Source organism: Saimiri boliviensis, chromosome 19 (genome assembly GCF_048565385.1).
Source record: "Saimiri boliviensis isolate mSaiBol1 chromosome 19, mSaiBol1.pri, whole genome shotgun sequence".
NCBI lineage: Eukaryota > Metazoa > Chordata > Mammalia > Primates > Cebidae > Saimiri > Saimiri boliviensis.
In genome coordinates, this window is record NC_133467.1 from 46,422,496 (window position 1) to 46,442,275 (window position 19,780).

General features: G+C 42.0%; 1 protein-coding gene and 1 long non-coding RNA gene across 2 annotated transcripts in view; one reads left to right on the top strand and one right to left on the bottom strand.

Annotated features, from left to right (window-relative positions):
- Positions 1-4,215: 4,215 nt before the first annotated feature.
- Positions 4,216-19,780, bottom strand: part of LOC141582124 (uncharacterized) — a 41,734-nt gene continuing 26,169 nt past the window's right edge. The window contains exon 8 of the long non-coding RNA XR_012514963.1: positions 4,216-4,529. This is a non-coding gene — a long non-coding RNA (uncharacterized LOC141582124). The remainder of the gene's footprint in view (positions 4,530-19,780) is intronic.
- Positions 7,286-16,373, top strand: LOC141582147 (tripartite motif-containing protein 43-like). Its single transcript, XM_074389677.1, has 7 exons — positions 7,286-7,534; positions 9,495-9,909; positions 10,498-10,593; positions 12,706-12,936; positions 13,932-13,954; positions 14,486-14,583; positions 15,696-16,373. Exons 2-7 carry the CDS (start codon positions 9,499-9,501, stop codon positions 16,187-16,189), a joined length of 1,353 nt encoding a protein of 450 aa, XP_074245778.1. The 5' UTR covers positions 7,286-7,534; positions 9,495-9,498; the 3' UTR covers positions 16,190-16,373.

Here is a 19,780-nt window from a genome sequence, read left to right on the forward strand (position 1 = left end):
AATCCTTTGGATTTTATTTTATTTATTTATTTTTTGAGGCAGAGTTTCGCTCCTTACCCAGGCTGGAGTGCAATGGCACGATCTTGGCTCACCGCAACCTCTGCTTCCTGGGTTCAGGCAATTCTCCTGCCTCAGCCTCCTGAGTAGCTGGGATTACAGGCACGCGCCACCATGCCCAGCTAATTTTTTGTATTTTTAGTAGAGACGGGGTTTCATCATGTTGACCACGATGGTCTCAATCTCTTGACTTCATGATCTACCCACCTCGGCCTCCCAAAGTGCTGGGATTACAGGCGTGAGCCACTGCGCCCCTTGGATTTTAATAAGAGTGAGTTATTTATATTTCTTTAACTTGCCACAATCAACTATACTTCTATTATTTTTATGTAATATGATTACCCTGTTAGTAGAAATATAAATGAAATCACTTTAAAACAGTAAGTTGCATTGCTCAGTAGAATTGACAATCCACAAATTTTATAACCCAGATATTCCACCTATCGGAAGATGCTGTTAGGAAAGAGAATCTCTTGATTATTTGCATGAGCAGACATGCTCACAAAACCAAAATACAAAAATAAATCCAATGTACAACAGCAAAAAATGAATAAATTTATTATGCACCATTTATCCAAACTTGGGTTATCCACTCGCTCTTGATTTTTTACATAAATAGATCTAGACCTTTTAAATATATATATATATATATATATATATATATATATAGAGAGAGAGAGAGAGAGAGAGAGAGAGAGAGAGTCAAGTGTTAAGATGTCAGTCTTTTTGAGTAGAAGACATTGGAGAGAATTCCAAAAACGTGCTTCCAATCTGCTTTGGAAATGACATCTCCAGTATCTGGCCCAGATGGTATGCAGGGGTACACCAGTTCCCAGATTCTGTAGTTAAGGCTGCTGCTATAGCATTCACTTCTTCAAGTTCATGGTGACCAGGAGACCTCAGCAGCCAAGAGCTTCTTCTGATACTGGCCTTTTTTCAAATTTGCAGTGGAGCACCTCAGAGATGACATTTCTACCTAAATAGCTTTACAAGTGGCCCAGAAGGCAAGTTTCCAGGGAGTCCTGAAGTGTGGATTGAACCCAAGTTTTTTTTTTTTTTTTTTTTTTTTTTTTCCTTTGTAAGCGGTGTATTTTAAATAACTTTCAAGATACACATATTTTTTTCCTTTAAAAAAGTCTGCTGTAGCAGTTTTGTTCCTGAATTTTGCTGGTCATCCTGATGGTCCCGAGCCCCCAAACTCTGGGTTGTGGAGGCAGCCGAGGCGGAGGCTGGGGGGCCCACACGGCCTGTCCTGGCGGTGCTCGCAGCACTGGCGGAGCAGCTGGGCCCCATCTTGCCACAGCTCACGCATGGGCAGCATGTGAGCGAAAACGTCCATTTATTTCAAAGCAGTAATAATTTAAAATTATAAAAACCTTTCCGCCACTGAACGCTTAGAAGGTGCGGTCAGACAGCGAGGCCAGGGAGGCCGGGGTGCCCCGGCAGGGGCCGTATGGCGCAGGCCTTCCCAAGCCAGGGGGCCCGTGGGCCGGGCTCGGGTCTCGCCCCGGTACAGGCCGGGCCCGCGGTGCCGACCAGCCAGGAGCGGCGCCGCCGGGGCACACGGTCTGCGAGGGCCAAGTGGCGCCGGCCGGGGGTGGGGGGCAGAGGCCCCGCACTTTCCCCGGAGCCTCGGGTCCCCCGGGCGGGGGTGGGTGCGGACCGGGGTGGTGCCGGCAGACGCGGGCTCAGGGGCTCCTTGCGGCGTTCTCGTTTCCGGGCGAGCTGGAGGCGGAGGAGGACGCGGAGACGCTCAGCCCCGCCAGGCCCGGGGCGTTCGTGGCCGAGTTCTGTCCCGTGAGGCTTTTCCGCCAGCCGGGGCAGCCGCCGTGCTTGGCGGGGACAGCGGCGAGGGCGGGAGAAGGGGCAGGTCGGGGCGGGCGCGCGGGCGGGCACCCCCTGCTCCCGCCAGGGCACCCCGCGGCCTCGCGGACCCGGGGGTGCAGGGCAGCCGCCGCCCGCGCCGGCCCGGCGCACGGTCGTCCTCGCACACGGGCGCTCCCGCCCGGAGCCCGGTGCCCCTCGGGGCCGGGGCGGCGGGCAGGGCCTGGGTCTTCTCCGTCCGCCGGTGGGGGCCGCGTTCTCAGACGGATTGAGCGGCCGCGTGAGGACGGCGTCCGGGCCGCGGGCCGCGGGGTCGGAGGGCGGAGCTCCCCAGGGACCGAGGCCGGGGACGGCGGCGGGCGCGATGTCCGTCGGCGCCGGGCGACCCCCTCCAGCGTGGGGGCGCCTTCGTGTCGGCCGGTGGCCCGCCGCGGGGGGAGGCGGCGCGGGGCCCCGGGGGCGGGTGCCGGGACTCGGGCTCTCGCTCCCCCCGGCGCTCGGGGTCCCTGCCGTCGTCAGCCTGCGCCCCCGGAGGGAGCGTGGGGGTCTCGACGCCGCCGTCAGCGATGCCGAGAGCGAACTGTCTGCGGCCCTGCGGTCCTGAGGTCCTGGTCCACGTTCTCCAAAGGCAGCCGGTTCCAGCGGTTCCAGTCCGTGAGGGCTGCGGAGGGGGCAGAACCATCCTCTGTGCCCCTGGTCTCTTCTGGAAGCCCCTCGATGAAACCAGACTCGCGTCTTGGGCAGATACAATCCGGCAGGCGTCGGACGATCTCCACGGAGCAGCAGTGGCAGAAGCACCGTCCGGGCTGTGGCGACGCCTCGCCTCGGCCTACTCTGTGCCACCCACCCCCAGTACTTCAAGTCCAGGAAAGTAGATGTATGAGCCACAAAAGGCTGGATTACCAATAACTACACATTTTCTCTCGCAGTAATAAAGTTCTAGCCCAGACACTTTTTAGAGTGATTGTGCTTAACGAAGAGTAGAGTTGATGAATGAAGATTCTGTGTATTGATTTAAAGGAAAAAATAAGTCCTTTGCTTCCTCTTTTTCAGAAAATTTCTGATGGGTGTTCACCGATTTGTCTCTCTCTTTCTCAAGTCGTTCAATCTCCAGAGACAGCTTGTACATCTCCAGGGCCATGTCCACATCATCTGGGCTTGGCAGCCGCTGCATGAGCTTTCTGCCTGTGAGCACCTGCTCGCAGCCTTCGGACACCGCCCAGCCACATCCGGGCACTTCTGGGTACCAGGTACCAGGTTCTTCCCTCTGAGCAAGTGATACTTTTTGGACTGACCAAAAGTTTTTCATGGGCAACACCACAGCAACTTTCAACATTCAGTGAGGGCAAGATGTGAGGGGACTCTTCATTGGCTTCTCAGACTTCACCCTGGAAACAATGGCAATTCCTTATATGTGCTCATCACATATGATTTAGACTTCTCCTTACACTTTACTAGACAATATTTCATTGCTCAAATTCTATTGTAATTAATCATTCTTTATATTAACTTTCCGTATTCACATTATTATGTATTTTCTTTGTCTTGATGGTCCATGAATCTTATTTTCATTTGAATAAATGCTATCTATCTATCTGAACACTTAAAGACCTGTGGGAAAAAATTAAGTACCATAAAAATATACATGGCATGATTGCATTTATAAAAAATAGTAAACTACATAAAACACAAACATAAAATATGTAAATAATATAGCTATGTATGATAAAATCATAAAGAATAACAGGAAATAAACATAACAATTCAAGAAAGTGAAAAAGCACAACTGTTGTGAATACATAGGGGACCCAAAGATATTGAAAATATTATTTTCTTAATATAGCTAGTAGGTTCACAAATGTTCACTTCATTACTATTTTTCTCTACCTTGTGTGTTATATGATAGTGTTTTATATAAAATACTTTTAATAAAAAATTATTTCTTATGCTATACAGTGATTACATTTACTAAAAGTGTAATTTAATTAGTTTCTCAACCATGTGCTGAGCTAGTGATCCTCTGAGCCCTGGGGGGCCAGGCAGGGCGTGAGGCCTCCGCCTTGGAGCAGTTGTGCATGTTCCCCAGTGCGCTCTAGGACACACTGATGCTTTCCTATGTGTGAAGTGACATGAGCAGATTAGACTTGATTCCCTGATAATGCCAGATGAGAGTTTTACCATATTTACCCATTCCCCTTGGATGTTTTACTGAGTTTGATTCTTCCATTTCAGAATAATTATTATTTTTTTGCCTAATTATTATTTTTTTATTTTTAGTCCATAACAAGGAAATAAAAGAACAATATATACACAGATAAATATATGAACACTCACATGACTGTATATAATGTCTAGCTTTATTTCTAATATACTCCTTTAAACTTCACCAATATACCCATCATAAGCCTTTCTGAATGATATACCACAAAAATCTATATGGATTCTCTAAAGAACCCTCTCAGGCTGCTTCTTTCAAAGCCTCTGCAGCTGCCTGCACTGTGAAGGCTGCAACAGCAGTCTTTCTCTTCACTTCTCCCTTAGTTTTGCAAAGATCCACTTTGGTTTCAATATCAAACAGAGCATCAGAAATTCCTGAAAATGACTCCCTTGAATACTTGCTGTGGCTGCTTGGAGCATGGATGACATGCCTGTTGATAAAACAGTATGGTCTTTATTAGTTGCCTAAATGTTACAGAAGAGAAACACAAGAGCATGCTACCATTTTAACATTGAATATTTCTAATTTAACAATTTGAACAAGTCACTTCTCAACTGAACTTCCACATTCAATCATCTCTAAAGACTAGTCTGGCCAGGGAAGGTAGTACAAGCCTGTAATCCCAGCCGCTTGGGAGCCAGAGGTGGGCTGATCACAAGGTCAGGGGTGCGAGACTAGCCTGGAAAGCAAGATGAAACCCCGACTACTGAAAATACAAAAAGTTAGCCAGGCATGGTGGCGCATGCCTGTAGACCCAGCTACTCAGGAAGAGGGAGAATTGCTTGAACCTGGCAGGCAGAGGTTGCAGTGAGCTGATTATGCCACTGAACTCCAGCCTGACCTATAGAGAGAGACTGTCTCAAAAAAAAAAAAAAATCATCGTCTATGAAATACGTATTAATTAATTATATTTTCACTTTGAGCAAAAACTTAAAAGTGGTAAGTGGTTCAGTGCTACAACAGTAACAACAATATAGAAAACAGCAATCATTCTTGATAAGAGTATTTAGTTACAATTTTCCAAATTCTTCAAAATAAATTACACACAGTTTGTATTAGTATTTCACAGAGAAGAAAATTGAGGTCTGAGAAATCAAGTGACTGAAGTATCTGTCTCAAGGCACATTATAAATAAGTCCTGATTTTTTAATGCATTATAATAAGTTATAGCACAACAGTGATCATTAAAGTCTTGTTTGTGATTAGCCAAAATTTTATTTTTTGTTCTTTTTTAAAAAGTCACACTATCATGTTAGAATATGTGACATAAAACATGAAGAATCATCAGAAACAATTTTGTAATGTTTCACATGACCACGGCAGAAGAATATTTTACAGTAGGAGCTAAGATAGTTCATGCAATAGACCAGGAAGAGAAGAACAAACTCTGACGTAAATAAATAAGCTCCAGAGCAGTGGCTCATGCTTTTAATCTCATAAATTTGGGAGGCTGAGGTGGGAGGACTGCTTGAGGTCAGCAGTTGGAGACAATCCTGGGCAACATAGGGACACCCTATCTCGACAAATAAAAGTACAAATATTAGCTGAGCATTGTAGCACGTGACTAGTCCTAGTGATTTTGGAGCCTGAGGTAGGAAGATTGATTGAGCACAAAACTCACATTTTGTAATAGTATATGGTAAATGAAACACAGAATCCCTGTTAGCAGCTCCCATAAACAGATGAGACAATCAAATGAAACATAATTTTAATAAAATGCTATGGGCTTCTGAATCAAAATTACAAGGCATTGCTACAAATACAAAAATTGATGTGGTTACCATATGTAAAGCATGTACACATATAAACACACACACACACACATTCTCTTTCTCTGTATCTTGTGTTAACACGCTGTATCCTTTGTTACAGGGGAAAGAAATAATACAAGAAAAGAAGGATGAAGACACAGTTCTTCCTTTGGTTTCAAAGGTTTGGATGGAAATTCAACATTCAGCTTAATTTACTTAGTGAGAAATTATTATGTGCAATGCACTGCTCAGTTGTTTCAGGAATTGTAAACATCAAATAGAGACACAAACTAGATCTTTACTATTATTTGGAGAAAATGAAACAAATATAGAAATAAGGAAGAAAAAGCTATGTGTCCTAAACAAACCATGTTTCTAATGATGAGGCATTTTGTCAAGGAGGGACATCATCATTTTTCTTTTCAAGTTAGAAAATCAGCTTCATGGAATACACCGTGTTTGAAATCTACTGAAAGTGTTATTCTCATTATTGACTTCTTACCCACAAAAAAAATTGGAAAGAATTATAAACAATAAGGAAACAATTCTCCCAATATTTCCCTAAAGATAACACAATTATTATACTAATTGATTAAATCCCTTTAATTTTTTCTATATTTGTTAAAGTAACCAAATTCTATTTACAATTTTATATGATTTCTGCTTACTTTATATTTTGTCATAAATATCTTAGTATATTGTATTCCTAATCATCAATTTTTTTATATTTATTTATTGATTTATGTGTTTTGGAGACAGAATCTCACTATATCATTGCAGTGGCATGATCTCGGCTCCCTGCGACCTCCACCTCCCAGGCACAAGCGATTCTTCCGCCTCAGCCTCCATAGTAGCTGGGACTACAGGTGCCTGCCACTGCACCTGGCTAGAGCTTTCTAGACTTTCTCCCTATACCCCTTGAGCTGGGTTGAGCAGTGCCAGGTAATATAGGAGGGAATCATATGTCCCACGGCTGCTGAGAGGCCCTTGGAAGGCTTCATCTGCAGCACAAGGAGAAGGAGAAATATTCCTTCTGGAGTGGGGAGGCCAGGAGTAGCCTTAGATTAAATTCTTACATTACCATAAAAGTGAATTGCTGGGGGCTGTGGCTCAGGCTGCAATTCCAGCACTTTTGTAGTCCAAGGCAGGCAGATCACTTGAGGTCAGGAATTCCAGATAAATCTAGCCAACATAGTGAAACCCCCTCCTACTAAAAATGCAAAAAAAAAAAGTTAGCCAGGCCCGGCAGCGGGCACCTGTAATCCCAGCTACTTGGGAGGCCGAGGCAGGAGAATTGCTTGAACTTCAGAGGCGGAGGTTTCAGTGAACTGCGATAGCTTCGCGGCACTCCAGCCTGGGCGACACAGCGAAACGTCATTAAGAAAAAAATAAAAATAAAAATGAAAAAAAAACCTTTTGTTTTGAAGAAACTTAATCAACTGTGTTAACACCCACCTACGCCCTCTGAAATCCAATTAGAGGAAAGGGGTGTGGTCTTCAGAGACGTATAAAAGGACACCGCAGGAGCCAAGCTCATTCTTCTCCAGCACCCACAGAGTGGCTTTGCAACTGGCCTTGGAGACTTCCAAAAGCTACCGCCACTGCGCCGTGAGACCCTGATCCCTGAGCTGACTTCATCTTTTTGGACAGCAAGCTTTGGTGAGAACGTAGATCTATTTCTGAGGTAAGTGTACACTTTCCAGAGTAGGAGCTGCTATTAGGTTACAAACCAAAACAAACAAAATTTGGGGACTTTATCTGCAAACTTAGATTTTTTTTTTTAGATGAAATGATGTCATTTTCTGAGTTTTAAAAACAGCTCCATTTCTTTTTTTAAATTATTTTAAACATAACCCATAGGTTTACAAGCTCCATTTAACCTATTTACAAATTAAACATTTTTGTCATCTGTCTTGCTGCATGATCCTCAAATTAATGTTATGATTAATTTTTTACTTAACGTATTTTTTAGTTGTTTTATAGATTATAATCATTTTGCAGTAGTTTCCAAATATCTAGTAATTCTTTAATCTCTGAAGACTCTGTAAATGGGTTAGGAGTGTTGTAATCTATGTGTAAAAATGTGTTATATTCTACTCTACTAGGGAAAATGTGCCTATGTTGCAATGTATGCCTGTACATAGGTAGAGTGCTTTGAATGATTTGGGCAAACATTTTTTTCTAAAACACGGTAAAAGTCTCTTCAGAAACCTCAGTTCCTCTGTGGAAGAAAGCCAGAAATGGCTATCCATGTAGGAAAGTCTCACGGGCAACTATGCAGAAATATCAGAAATAGAGAGTTTCTGTATTTATACTGTGTAGAAACCAGGATTTTAGATTTTTCCTTTCTTTGTCTCTTTCTTTGTTTTAGACAGGGACACACAGCCTAGAGTGCAGTGGTGGAAATAATCCTCACTACTGGCTCTACTTAATACCTCAAGCAATTCTTCAGCCTCATCCCCCAAAGTAGATGGGACTACAGGCATGGACCACCATGTTGGGCTTTACATATATAATCTATATAGTGTGTGTGTGTGTGTGTGTGTGTGTGTGTGTTTAAAGATGGGGTTTCACCATGTTGGTCAGGCTGGTCTTGAACTCCCGACCTCAAGTGATCCACCTGCCTTGGCCTCCAAAGTGCTTGGATTACAGGCATAAACCACCAGGCCCGGCTGTGTGTGTGTGTTTTTAGAGACAGGCTGATCTAGACACTTTGCCATCATGTCGCCCAGTCTAGAACTCCTGAGCTCAAAAAATCTGCCTGACTTGGTCTCCCAAAATGCTAGGATTACAAGTTTGAGCTACCTTGCCTGGCCTACGTTTTCTTCCCCCCACCCTTCCATTTAAAACACCACCTTACTGTCTAGTGCCTTTTATTATTGCATGATACTGAGTATTTTTCTGACTGTGTGAAAGAGTAATGACAATGCTTCCAAAGGGCTTAGAAAACATTTCTATCCTCTGTTAACCCTTCTATATTTTATCAATATATCCCCAAACTAACAGACAGTCCAGGAATAGTAAACATGCCACAAAGTTTTTGTTGATTGAATGAACACAGCAGCCTAAAAAATGATGATTGTTTGTTCTATCTTGGAGAAGTGCCTTTACCTTGGTTTGTTTTGCCTTGGAGTGTAAAGGCTAGCTTTGCCTGATTTTGGACAAAGAATGACCTCTGCTTTATTTTCAAGCAGGGGCCCTCTGGACAACTCTGAGGGATCCTTGTTACAGTTAAATCAAACGATGAGAGTAGAAGAGCTTAGTTAGCATCCCTTCTCCAAACCAGTCCCTGGCAATTTAGAGTGTAACTACCCCATGAGTTGATAGCTTGATTAAATCCTAGAAGCCCAAGCAACTTGGTGGACACTAACACCTCAAAAAACTGACATTCTTCTGTGCAAAAGAGTTGGGTTTGGAAAGCTGGTTGTGCGTTGACTGGAGAACAATCACATTTTTCTGCAGAGGTTGATGGCTCTTAGTGCCTCAGTTTTCTATTTGTCCTATCTCTGTCATTGCAAATGAAAGCCAATTCTTCTCTAGAAAAAAAAACAAGATGTTATTTGATCACAACCTGATTGAGACTTTGCTTGGATCTTTGTCTCTCCAGGGCAGAAGATTAAATTCTTGTGGTTTTCTTCCCCCAGGAAAATGGACTCAGACTTCCCACAGGCCTTCCAGAAGGAACTCACCTGTGTCATCTGCCTGAACTACCTGGTAGACCCTGTCACCATAGGCTGTGGGCACAGCTTCTGTAGACCCTGCCTCTGCCTTTCCTGGGAAGAAGCCCAAAGTCCTGCCAACTGCCCTACGTGCAGGGAGCCATCACATCAAAAGGATTTCAAAACTAACATTTTTCTGAAGAATTTAGTGACGATTGCCAGGAAAGCCAGTGTCTGGCAATTCCTGAGCTCTGAGACACAAGTATGTGGGACCCATAGGGAAACAAAGAAGATGTTCTGTGCCACGGACAAGAGTCTGCTCTGCTCGCTGTGCTCTAACTCTCAGGAGCACGGGGCTCACAAACACTGTCCCATTGAAGGGGCAGCTGAAGAACACCGGGTAAGACACAGTGCTGGGATCACCTGCAGGCTGGAGGGTGGAGGAGTTAAAGAGATGAGAAGGGAGATGAGAACCATTGTGGTGATCACCCCATCCTTTACTGAGTGCCAGGTGCTTTTGGAGGTACCAATGATGAAATTTTGAATTCAATATGCAACTATACCTGCCTTCACAAAGCCTGCACCCAAAAAGAGGGTGATTAAGTGAATGTCACTATTACTTTGACTCTACAGTATAACACTAAAGGCATCGAAAAGCTACCAAAACTACAAGAACAAAGAAAATACATTTTGGAAATGTATTTAATCTTACTGGACAAATGACAAAAGCAGGCGGCCAGCATAGTGGAAGGGTGTTTCACTGATCATTACCTAGGTTACAAGAAATCTTCACTCACCAGTTCCCTAAACTGTTATACATCTGAAACCTCAGATTTGAAAATACTGAGGATGAGCAGTGAAAAAACTTGGTTTATTTTCCTCTCTCTAGTCTGTTCATACATTTTAACCCTTGCCTGCGTATCTCACTCAGAGTATGGAATCTATGGTATTTGATTTTCTGTTGCTCACCCTCATAATTCTTTTGCAGGAGAAGCTCTTAAAGCAAATGAGGATTATATGGGAAAAAATTCAAGAAAATCAGAGAAATCTAAGTGAGGAGGTAGAAACAAGCATCCTCTGGAGTGTAAGTATGAGATCATGTGTCTTCAGGACATGTTTGAGACAGGCATGCCGGGAACATTTATATTAGCAACTTGAGTTGAAATTCTTATATGCCAGATTTTGTCATATGTTTATTTATAGCCTGGAAAACAACCTGACTGTTCAACATAACAATTGTTCAGGTGTTCTGGAAATGTTTTTCAGATAAGTAAATATATATATGTATATTTACATATATAAATATATATATATATATATGTAAATTCTGAGAGGCCAGTGTGTGCTTAAAATTAATCAGTATTTCAGGCAGAGATTTCTGTATGAGATGAATTATGTAATACTGATTAAATAATATGTAAATGAGAAATAAAGGCATTTAGCAGTAAATATGATGTTGCTCCTAGGGAAAAAAGTGGGTGGAAACAGTAATTTAAGAACTATGCCTGTGCTAGTGAAATCTGATAGCAAAGGACCCAGACCATGATGCCTGTTTGAGTAGGAGAAAATGTAACATGATGAAAAGCTGAGGAGAAGAAACGAAAATGACGAGGGGAGTGAGAGAACAGTTTGTCAGTATTGGGAGGAGAAACACAATGGAATGGGGATTCATGTTCTTAGAATGGTGAGGCGAGACTGTAGCTTTAGACAGAAGAAGGGAGGAGACAGAGCAGAGGTGGTCAGTTTCAGAGATGGGGGCTACAATGTTTATTGAGATCTTTTTTGTGTGATGGCTTCTGACCCTGATTATAATATACTGACAACATTTACTAAGAATGACTGTTTAGGCTGTGAAGGACAAAGATTTGAGACTACAGACTAATTGAGTAACAAATATATATATTGTTGATGATGATTTAACAATCAATGATAAATTTTACTTGTTTTCTAGTGGTATTTCAGATTTGAGAGGACATATATTTAAACATTTAAATCTAAAGGGCTTTTATGCAGGTGTTCAGGAATTGATGAATTATAAACATTTTGAAGGAAGGTCTTTTTTTAGGTTCTGGGGTACATGTGCAGGTCATGGAAGATTGCTGCATAGGTACATTCATGGCAAGGTGGTTTGTTTCCCCCATCCCCCCATCACCTATAACTGACATTTCTCCCCATGTTATCCCTCCTACCTTCCCTCTCACTATTCCCCCCAGCACCCACAATGGACCTCAGTGTGTGAGGCTCCCATCTCTGTGTCCACATGTTCTCATTGTTCAACATCCACCTATGAGTGAGAACATGTGGTGTTTGATTTTCTGTTCTTGTGTCAGTTTTTTGAGAATGATGGTTTCCAGGTTCATCCATGTCCCAACAAAGGACACAAACTCATCATTTTTTATAGCTGCATAGTATTCCATGGTGTATATGTGCTACATTTTCTTTGTCCATTCTATCATCAGTGGGCATTTGGGTTGGTTTCAGGTCTTTGCTATTGTACACAGGGCTGCAATGAACACATGTGTGCATGTGTCTTTATAATAGAATGATTTCTAGTCCTTTAGGTATACACCGAGTAATGAGATTGCTGGGTCAAGTGGAATTTCTATTTCTAGATCCTTGAGGAATTGCCACACTGTCTTCCACAATGGTTGAACTAATTTACACTCCCATCAACAGTGTAAAAGCATTCCTATTTCTCCACATCCTCTCCAGCATCTGTTGTCTCCTGATTTTTTAATGATCGCCATTCTAACTGATGTGAGGTGGTATCTCAATGTGGTTTTGGTTTGCATTTCTCTAATGCCCAGTGATGATGAGCATTTTTCATGTTTCTTGGCCTCACATATATCTCCTTTTGAAATGTATCTGTTCATATCCTTTGTCCACTGTTGGATGGGTTTGTTGGTTTTTTTCCTGTAAATCTGTTTTAGTTCTTTGTAGATTCTGGGTATTAGCCCTTTGTCAGATGGGTGGACTGTGGATATCGCTCTGGTTCTGTGTCTCACTCAGTGGGAGCTGCACTCCAGAGAAGCTTCCTTTCAACCATCCTGGTCTCCCCTAAGGAAGATCTTTTTAACTTATCCTAGTGTTTGTAAAGAATGAAAATTAAATGAAGGAAAGGTCAGGATGAATTAGTGGGTTCTGTGAGGTGGAAGTCGACCTGGGTATGTAACCTACAAAATCCATGTCTCTCCAGGCCTATGCACTTCTTCGTGCACAGATGATCAGGGTTGAGTATATGAAGCTGCATCCAGTTATCCATGAGGAAGAAAAACAACATTTAGAGAGACTGTGCAAGGAACACCAAGAGATATTTTCACAACTCCAGAGAAGTTGCATCAACATGCATCAAAAGAAGCAGCACTTGAAAGAAATGTATCGGGAACTAATGGAAATGTGTCATAAACCAGATGTGGAGCTGCTCCAGGTAAGAACTGAGGATGTCCCTTGAGACACTTCATATTAGCTGACATTTACATCTTTGCTTTTCATTGGGTACCAAAGACATACTTCATCTCCTGCATTGATGGTGATAGACATTCCCACCTAGTTATAGAGATAAACTACAACTCCTAACCTAATCATAGAAACAAAGCTTTATGGAGCTGTGCAGATAGATTTCCACAGAACATTTTCCACCTCAAGCTTTCTTCTCCAGTTCATTTCATTAAAACTCTGGAAGAGAAAACATTCATGTGAAAATAATATTTTTGTCTATGTTGGATGATACATAGAAATTATGAAGAAACTAACATTTCCTTCTTCCTTTTTTCGGGCAGTCCTAGGTTTGAAATGCCCTTGACTTGAGCCACATTACCCCTCAGGAACTAGCCCTGAAAAAGACCACATTGTAGACAGCTGCAGCAATGCACAGTCACTACTCAACCTTTCTCTCTCACTCAGATCCAGGGTCCTGAATTTATCAGAAACAGATTCTGTCAATTGGCCTTACTGGTATTAATGTGAGAAATGAGAATACATTTTAAAAGACCTGCAGTGATAGTATGTAGTACTTCGAAAGTTTTCAAAACCTAAAGACTAGACAGGTAGAATCTAACAACTTGTGTGTTCATTTGCTTCCTTCTTTTGAGACAGAGTGTTGTTCTGTCACCCAGTCTGAGTGCAGTGGCCTAATCTCAACTCACTGCAACTTCTACCTCCTGTGTTCAAGCAATTCTCCTGCCACACCCTCCCCAGTAGCTGGGACTACAGGCATGCACCATGACACCCAGTTAATTTTTTTTTTTATTTTTATCAGAGATGAGGTTTTGCCATGTTGGCCAGGCTAGTCAGGATCTCCTGTCCTCAGGTGATCCATTCACCTTGGCCTCCCAAAGCGTTGGAAATACAGATATGAGCCACTACACCCAGCCAGAATAACAACTTTCTAAAGAAGTATCTTTTTTCTCTCTCTCTTTACAGGATTTGGGAGACATCATGGCAAGGTATGTTTTTGGTCATCATTGCAGGCCGAAGCACAAGGTGTGCTATGAAAAACATCAAGCTGTTTTCAACAAAGTGAAAACATAATTTGTTAACATAATGTGTCAGTGTGATTGTGTGTGTATGTGTGTGTACTCAGGTGTTCGTGTGTTATGTTGAATATGTTTTCTTATGCCCTGTATCAGATTTTAATCTTTTCTTACTTTCCCAAGTGACTCAGGGGGTAATGTTTTGAAGAGTTCAATGCAGAAGTTACTAGAATATAGTTGCCTAATTTTAAGATTCAGAATCATAATTAGAAACAAACTATTTGGTGGCAGATAGAGAGAGAGGCAATTATCTTTCAGTGGTAGTAGGTTAGAAATGGAGTGAATCCTTAGAAAGATTCCCTAAGAGAGCCATAAACCCATCCTAGGATTGTGGAGTTACATGACAATATCAGAAGTGCGTTTGAATGAAGGATTTCCTGTTGGAATCTATTTCTTAAACACAGACACCAGAAAGGTTAACCAACTGCACCTGCTTCCTTGCAGGAGCGAGTCCGTGCTGCTGCACATGCCCCAGCCTGTGAATCCAGAGTTAACTGCAGGGCCCATCACTGGACTGGTGCACAGGCTCAACCGCTTCCGAGGTGAGTGTCGCCGTCTTGCTGGGATCAATATGTAATGTCTTCAAGTATGGTTTCTATGGGCAGTTTTCCTAGTGTAATGATATTTCATCTGGAAGAAACTAGTTTGTGAATAAGTCTTTATATTTATAGTTTCACTATCATCAGACAGACTAAAAGCTGGTAAAATGTAATAAGAATCAGCCATATAACATATTACTTAGAAAAACATAAAACATGCAGAATGGCTCCTTAGGACTTAGAAACATTCTCTGACAAAATTTCATGTATACAAGTATTACATGAGGTATACAGAACTGAGTTAATTCAGGACATTTCAACTTCAAATTAAGTGCTGTTAATGATTGTGATTTGGTGACAGTGTTTTTTTTTTTTTTTTAAGTAAATTTCAGGTGCATTTGTAAGTTTCATAGCATTTGTAATTTTAATCATGTGCATTTTAATCAACCAAAACACCCCCTATGAGTAACTTAAATAGCAATGCAAATCTGAGAATCTGCAAACAATAGGAAAGTGATTTGGTGGTTGATGAGCCCTTAGATAGAACTCCAGGACAGATCATGATCAATCAGGCAGGTAAAAGAAGTCTGTGCTGAAATCCAGCATGAAAGTCAAATAATTCCTGCAAGGAATCTGCACTTTCCAGAAGATGGATTCAGATTTTCTCTTTAAGTATGAATTTGCTTACTTAAGTGGCAGATCATATTTCTGGCAAAGTGATAATTTATTTAGGTGTAAGAATGGCTCCCCACCTCGTCTCCTGTCCCCAGCCTCCTGCTCTTCCCTGACAGGGAAGAGGAAATGCACATATATTTTATTGCCATGGACTTGGATGCAGTGCAAGAGCTTCCAGTTTTTCCGTTGTTATAAGAAGTAGCTGACTAGACTTAGGCATGACAATCCTCCCCTTATATTTTTGAGTTTATAGAAATTGTGGTCCTTGTAGTTTAGCCATGTACTTATGCAGGTATCCTAACACCCTCTGATTCCATCATTTTTCCAGACAAAAGTTGCCTTTTAATCTTGACCTGTGGTTTCTAGTGAGAGTCTCTTTCTTATCTGAACCTAAGAATGTATAAGCTGCTTTTCACTGGAACATTCTCTTTTTTCTACAGTGGAAATTTCCTTCAATTATGAAGTAAGCAATCACAATATCAGCCTGTTTGAGGATGTGAGAAGTTGGATGTTTAGACCTGAACGGGAAGGTGGATCTGTGAATTCTGACAGACCTGACTATTTTGCTGCATGGGGAGCCCAGGGCTTCTCCTCTGGGAAACACTATTGGGAGCTGGATGTGGACGACTCTTGGGACTGGGCTCTGGGTGTCTGTAAGGACTCCCAGATAAGGAAGAATGGCACCATGATTACATCTGTGGACATATTTCTTCTTTTATGTGTGAAGGTGAATCATCATTTCTGTCTCTTGACCAGCTCTCCAATGCTTGCTCACTATGTAGAGAAACCTCTGGGCCGGGTTGGTGTGTTTCTGGATTTTGAAAGTGGAAGTCTGAGTTTTTTGAATGTAGCCAAGAATTCCCTCATATGGCGTTACCCGGCTGGCTCCTTAAATTTCCCTGTCAGGCCTTTCTTTTACACTGGCCACAGATGATTAAGATAAAGAAAGCTGACTGTTTGGGAACTGCATGTACAAGGGAGTCCTTCACTGTTCAAGCAAAGGAACCATACTGTTCGGGCTTTTATTCTGTTTTAGTGTCACTTTATTACAGTTAAATAAAAAATATGTAAAATGCAAAATATTTTTGTATGCTTTTCTACAATTAAAATAATCTCTAATGGCCCATTACCTAAAGTGTATATTGTGATTTTCAACTGCTTTGTGAATTTATTGGATGGAATTCTGGAAATACGTGGGTGTGTGATTCCAGCTGAATGATCTCAGGCAGGAACATAATTTGCACATCATGGACAGACAGGATTTTGTACAATGCATTTGCAAGTGTGGGAGCTCCCTCCTATTGATACAATAAAGTCTGCACCTCATCACTTTAGGGGGAACATTTATTTTACACCTAAATTGTCACTGAATCTTTGGGCAAAAATGAGGATTTAACAGGCATGTGTCCTATGGTGACAAAAACACATTCTGAGAAATGCATTATTAAGTGTTTTTTATCACTGTGTGAACATCAGAGTGAACTTACAAAAACCTAGATAGAACAGCCATCTGCAGACATGGGCTAAATGGTGCAGCCTGAGGAGCATTGCTTCTCTGAGAACTTGCCAGCAATGCCTGAGCTAGAACCCAAAAGGTTTAACCCACATTGACTTCTGTAGCTGTTTAAAAAAGCAAACAGCATCACCCAGGGGAAAATAGACAGAGGAGCAGACTGTCTGCTTTAAAATGTGTTTATACTTAAAATTCACACAGATTGTGAATTCTCACTGATAACCTAGACCTGAGACATCATCATCACCTTATGTTACAGTGGGAACACATTAGTGTCAGGAAAAAAGAAAACAAGACAAAACAAGCAAAACCCAGTTCTGATAAAAACCCAGATTCTAGTGAGTCAATTGAGTCTGTCTACCTACCACATGGTCATTTTCATGATCACCAATTAAATAATGGCAACAGATGTTCCACTCCCAGTCTAGCAGATGATCCTGACTGATGTCTGGGGTTCCTCAGTTGGGGCTGTTACCTCGAATATATTCAAAGGGCCTCTTCACGTAGCCACTTGGGCTTGCTCACAGCATGGTAGTTACCGTTCCACAGTGAAGATTCCCACAGAGTCAGGAGAAGTGTTATTATGCTAGAGTAAAACATCAGCTATAGTCACAACACTACACAAAGTAAAGGGACTAGAACATTCAACAGTAGCAGTCTTGAAGTTACATCATAGGAAGAGAATGTGGGATGGAATGTATCTTTAAGAAGTGGACATTGAGGATCTACATCCAGAGACTGTGGTCCTATAAAACATGAGCTCTAAGAAGCCCCTTAGATCTGCCCCAGATTCGTGTAAAAGGGCAATTGACAACTGAGACCAAAAAAGAATTAAATATTCTTTTGGAATTTTTTTTCAAGATTTAGTATCAACTGGACAATCATTATGAAAACAACATGGCAAAACCATTGAGGAAGATGCACAAGATACTGAAGTAGAGGGAGTGAAGGATGATCCATCTCCTTCAAGATGACCAGAGACAGACCCACTAACTCTAGGACAGTGAGATGAAAAAGGTCAGTGCACCCTTGGCAGGAACCCCTCTGATGTCTCTAAGTGGCTGGAAACTATTAATGTAGGCCTTCTGAGTGCCTTGTACTTTTCAAGATTTCTTGATGATAAGAGCCACTAACCAGATTTCATAATACATAGAATACCTTCAGCATAGAGGGTGAGAAAGTCTTTCCTTCAAAAGCCAGAAGTTCAGAAACTTGTAGCCACGGCATCCAATGGACCTTACTGTAAGTGTGGACTAAAGAGAGAGAAGCATTGGCTTTAACCTCAGATAAACGCTGTTCCATTCTCACTGCCCTGTGACTCCCATACTCACAAGGGAAGGTGAGGTTAGGTGCTGTGGCTATTCCTTCTTCTGGACTGTAGAAATGTTTGATGCTGACTCAGAGATATGTTCTCTGTTTATTAAAATCTAATGCCTATTAACATTCTGCTGTGAAGGAGATAGGCTGTGTCCTGTCACAGGCCTCTCACCCTGTGCCCATATGTTCCACTCCTCTGGCCCTTCGTGATCCATGATGCCTGCCAGAATCACTGAGATTCTTCTCCACCTCCATCAGTCCTCTGGCCCAGGTCTCAGAACACAGGTCCCTGTCTATCCATTTCTCATTATCTGCCCTTGTCCTTCAAATTCTCAACATAAGAAAAGTTGGTCATCAAAATATCCTGGAATGGGAAACAAGGGTTTCCTCTTTGGCCTGAGACCCAGCAATGCAGATGCAGGATTCAAAGGTAGGAGGAGGAAGCAAAAGTGGATGCCCTTGAAACTACTCAGTCACATCCTTGTGACATCTGAAAAGGTAAAAGGTATTTGGGGTTAAACAATTGGAACGGAGAAAGAGGACAGTCACGTTCAGGTGTATATGGAGAAAGAGAGATTCTGTCAGTGCCTTACACAAAGTACAACTCTCTTACTTTAATGGGACGTACCCATGCATGTGTCAGAAAAGTAATCCTAGGTGAGAAAAAGCAAAGTCATAGTGAAGAAGGGATCCAGATAAAGAAGGGAACAGGCAACATTTCCTGCACATTTCAAAATGATCATTTCCCGGAATTAGCATGAAGTGTCTGTTGTATATCAGTATCCAAAGTGAAAAAGACAGCTGAGAGTAATATGGTGTCATGGTTTAGAGCCATGGTTTAATGTCTTGAAGTTAAACTGCCTCACTTTGATTCCCACACCCACTGCTTATAAGCCTCATTCCCAGAACAAAGTGCCTTTCTCAAAGCAATGTGTGTGGATGTGGACTCCATGGGTGTGTTATGCATATATTTACATAATATAGTGTTGATATATACACAGTAATTGTGTGTATACACACACACACACACACACACACACACACACAATCCTGTACCTATATAAAATAATTGGATCACTACCTTGCAAAATGGTTAAAATTTACTTAAACAAACAGCTATAAGACAGAGAAACTGTAAAGGTAGTTCAGCCAAAAAAAAAAGCAAATAAATGGGAATAAGAGAAATAACAGAAACTTATGAGGAGGCAAGGAAAAAAAGAGCAAATCATTGAGAGAGAACCCAAATTTAAGATAGCAGTAAGTGAAAGTGCCAGAAAAAGCATTTTAAAACCCAAAGAACTATAAATCGTTCTACTATAAAGACACATGCACATGTGTATTCATTGCTGCCCTGTGTACAATAGCAAAGACCTGGAACCAACCCAAATGCTCATCAATGATAGACTGGACAAAGAAAATGTGGCACATATGCACCATGGAATACCACACTGCCATGAAAAACAATGAGTTCATGTCCTTTGTAGGGACTTGGATGAATCTAGAAACCATCATTCTTAGCAAATTGACACAAGAACAGAAAACGAAACACCACATGTTCTCACTCACAGGCGGGTGTTGAACAATGCAAACATGTAACTCAGGGAGAGGAGCATCACACACTGGGGGCAGTTGGGGGAGGCTAGGGGAGGGACAGCAGGGGGTAGGGAGTGTGGGGAGGGATAACATGGGGAGAAA

What these genes read in the sequence shown, in the direction of transcription:
- LOC141582147 (XM_074389677.1), top strand. Translation starts at nt 9,499, where the DNA reads ATGGACTCAGACTTCCCACAGGCCTTCCAGAAGGAACTCACCTGTGTC. An exon ending in GGGCAGCTGAAGAACACCGG is followed by an intron (nt 9,910 to 10,497) that starts GTAAGACACAGT and finishes ATTCTTTTGCAG; the next exon opens with GAGAAGCTCTTAAAGCAAAT. An exon ending in CAGATGTGGAGCTGCTCCAG is followed by an intron (nt 12,937 to 13,931) that starts GTAAGAACTGAG and finishes CTCTCTTTACAG; the next exon opens with GATTTGGGAGACATCATGGC.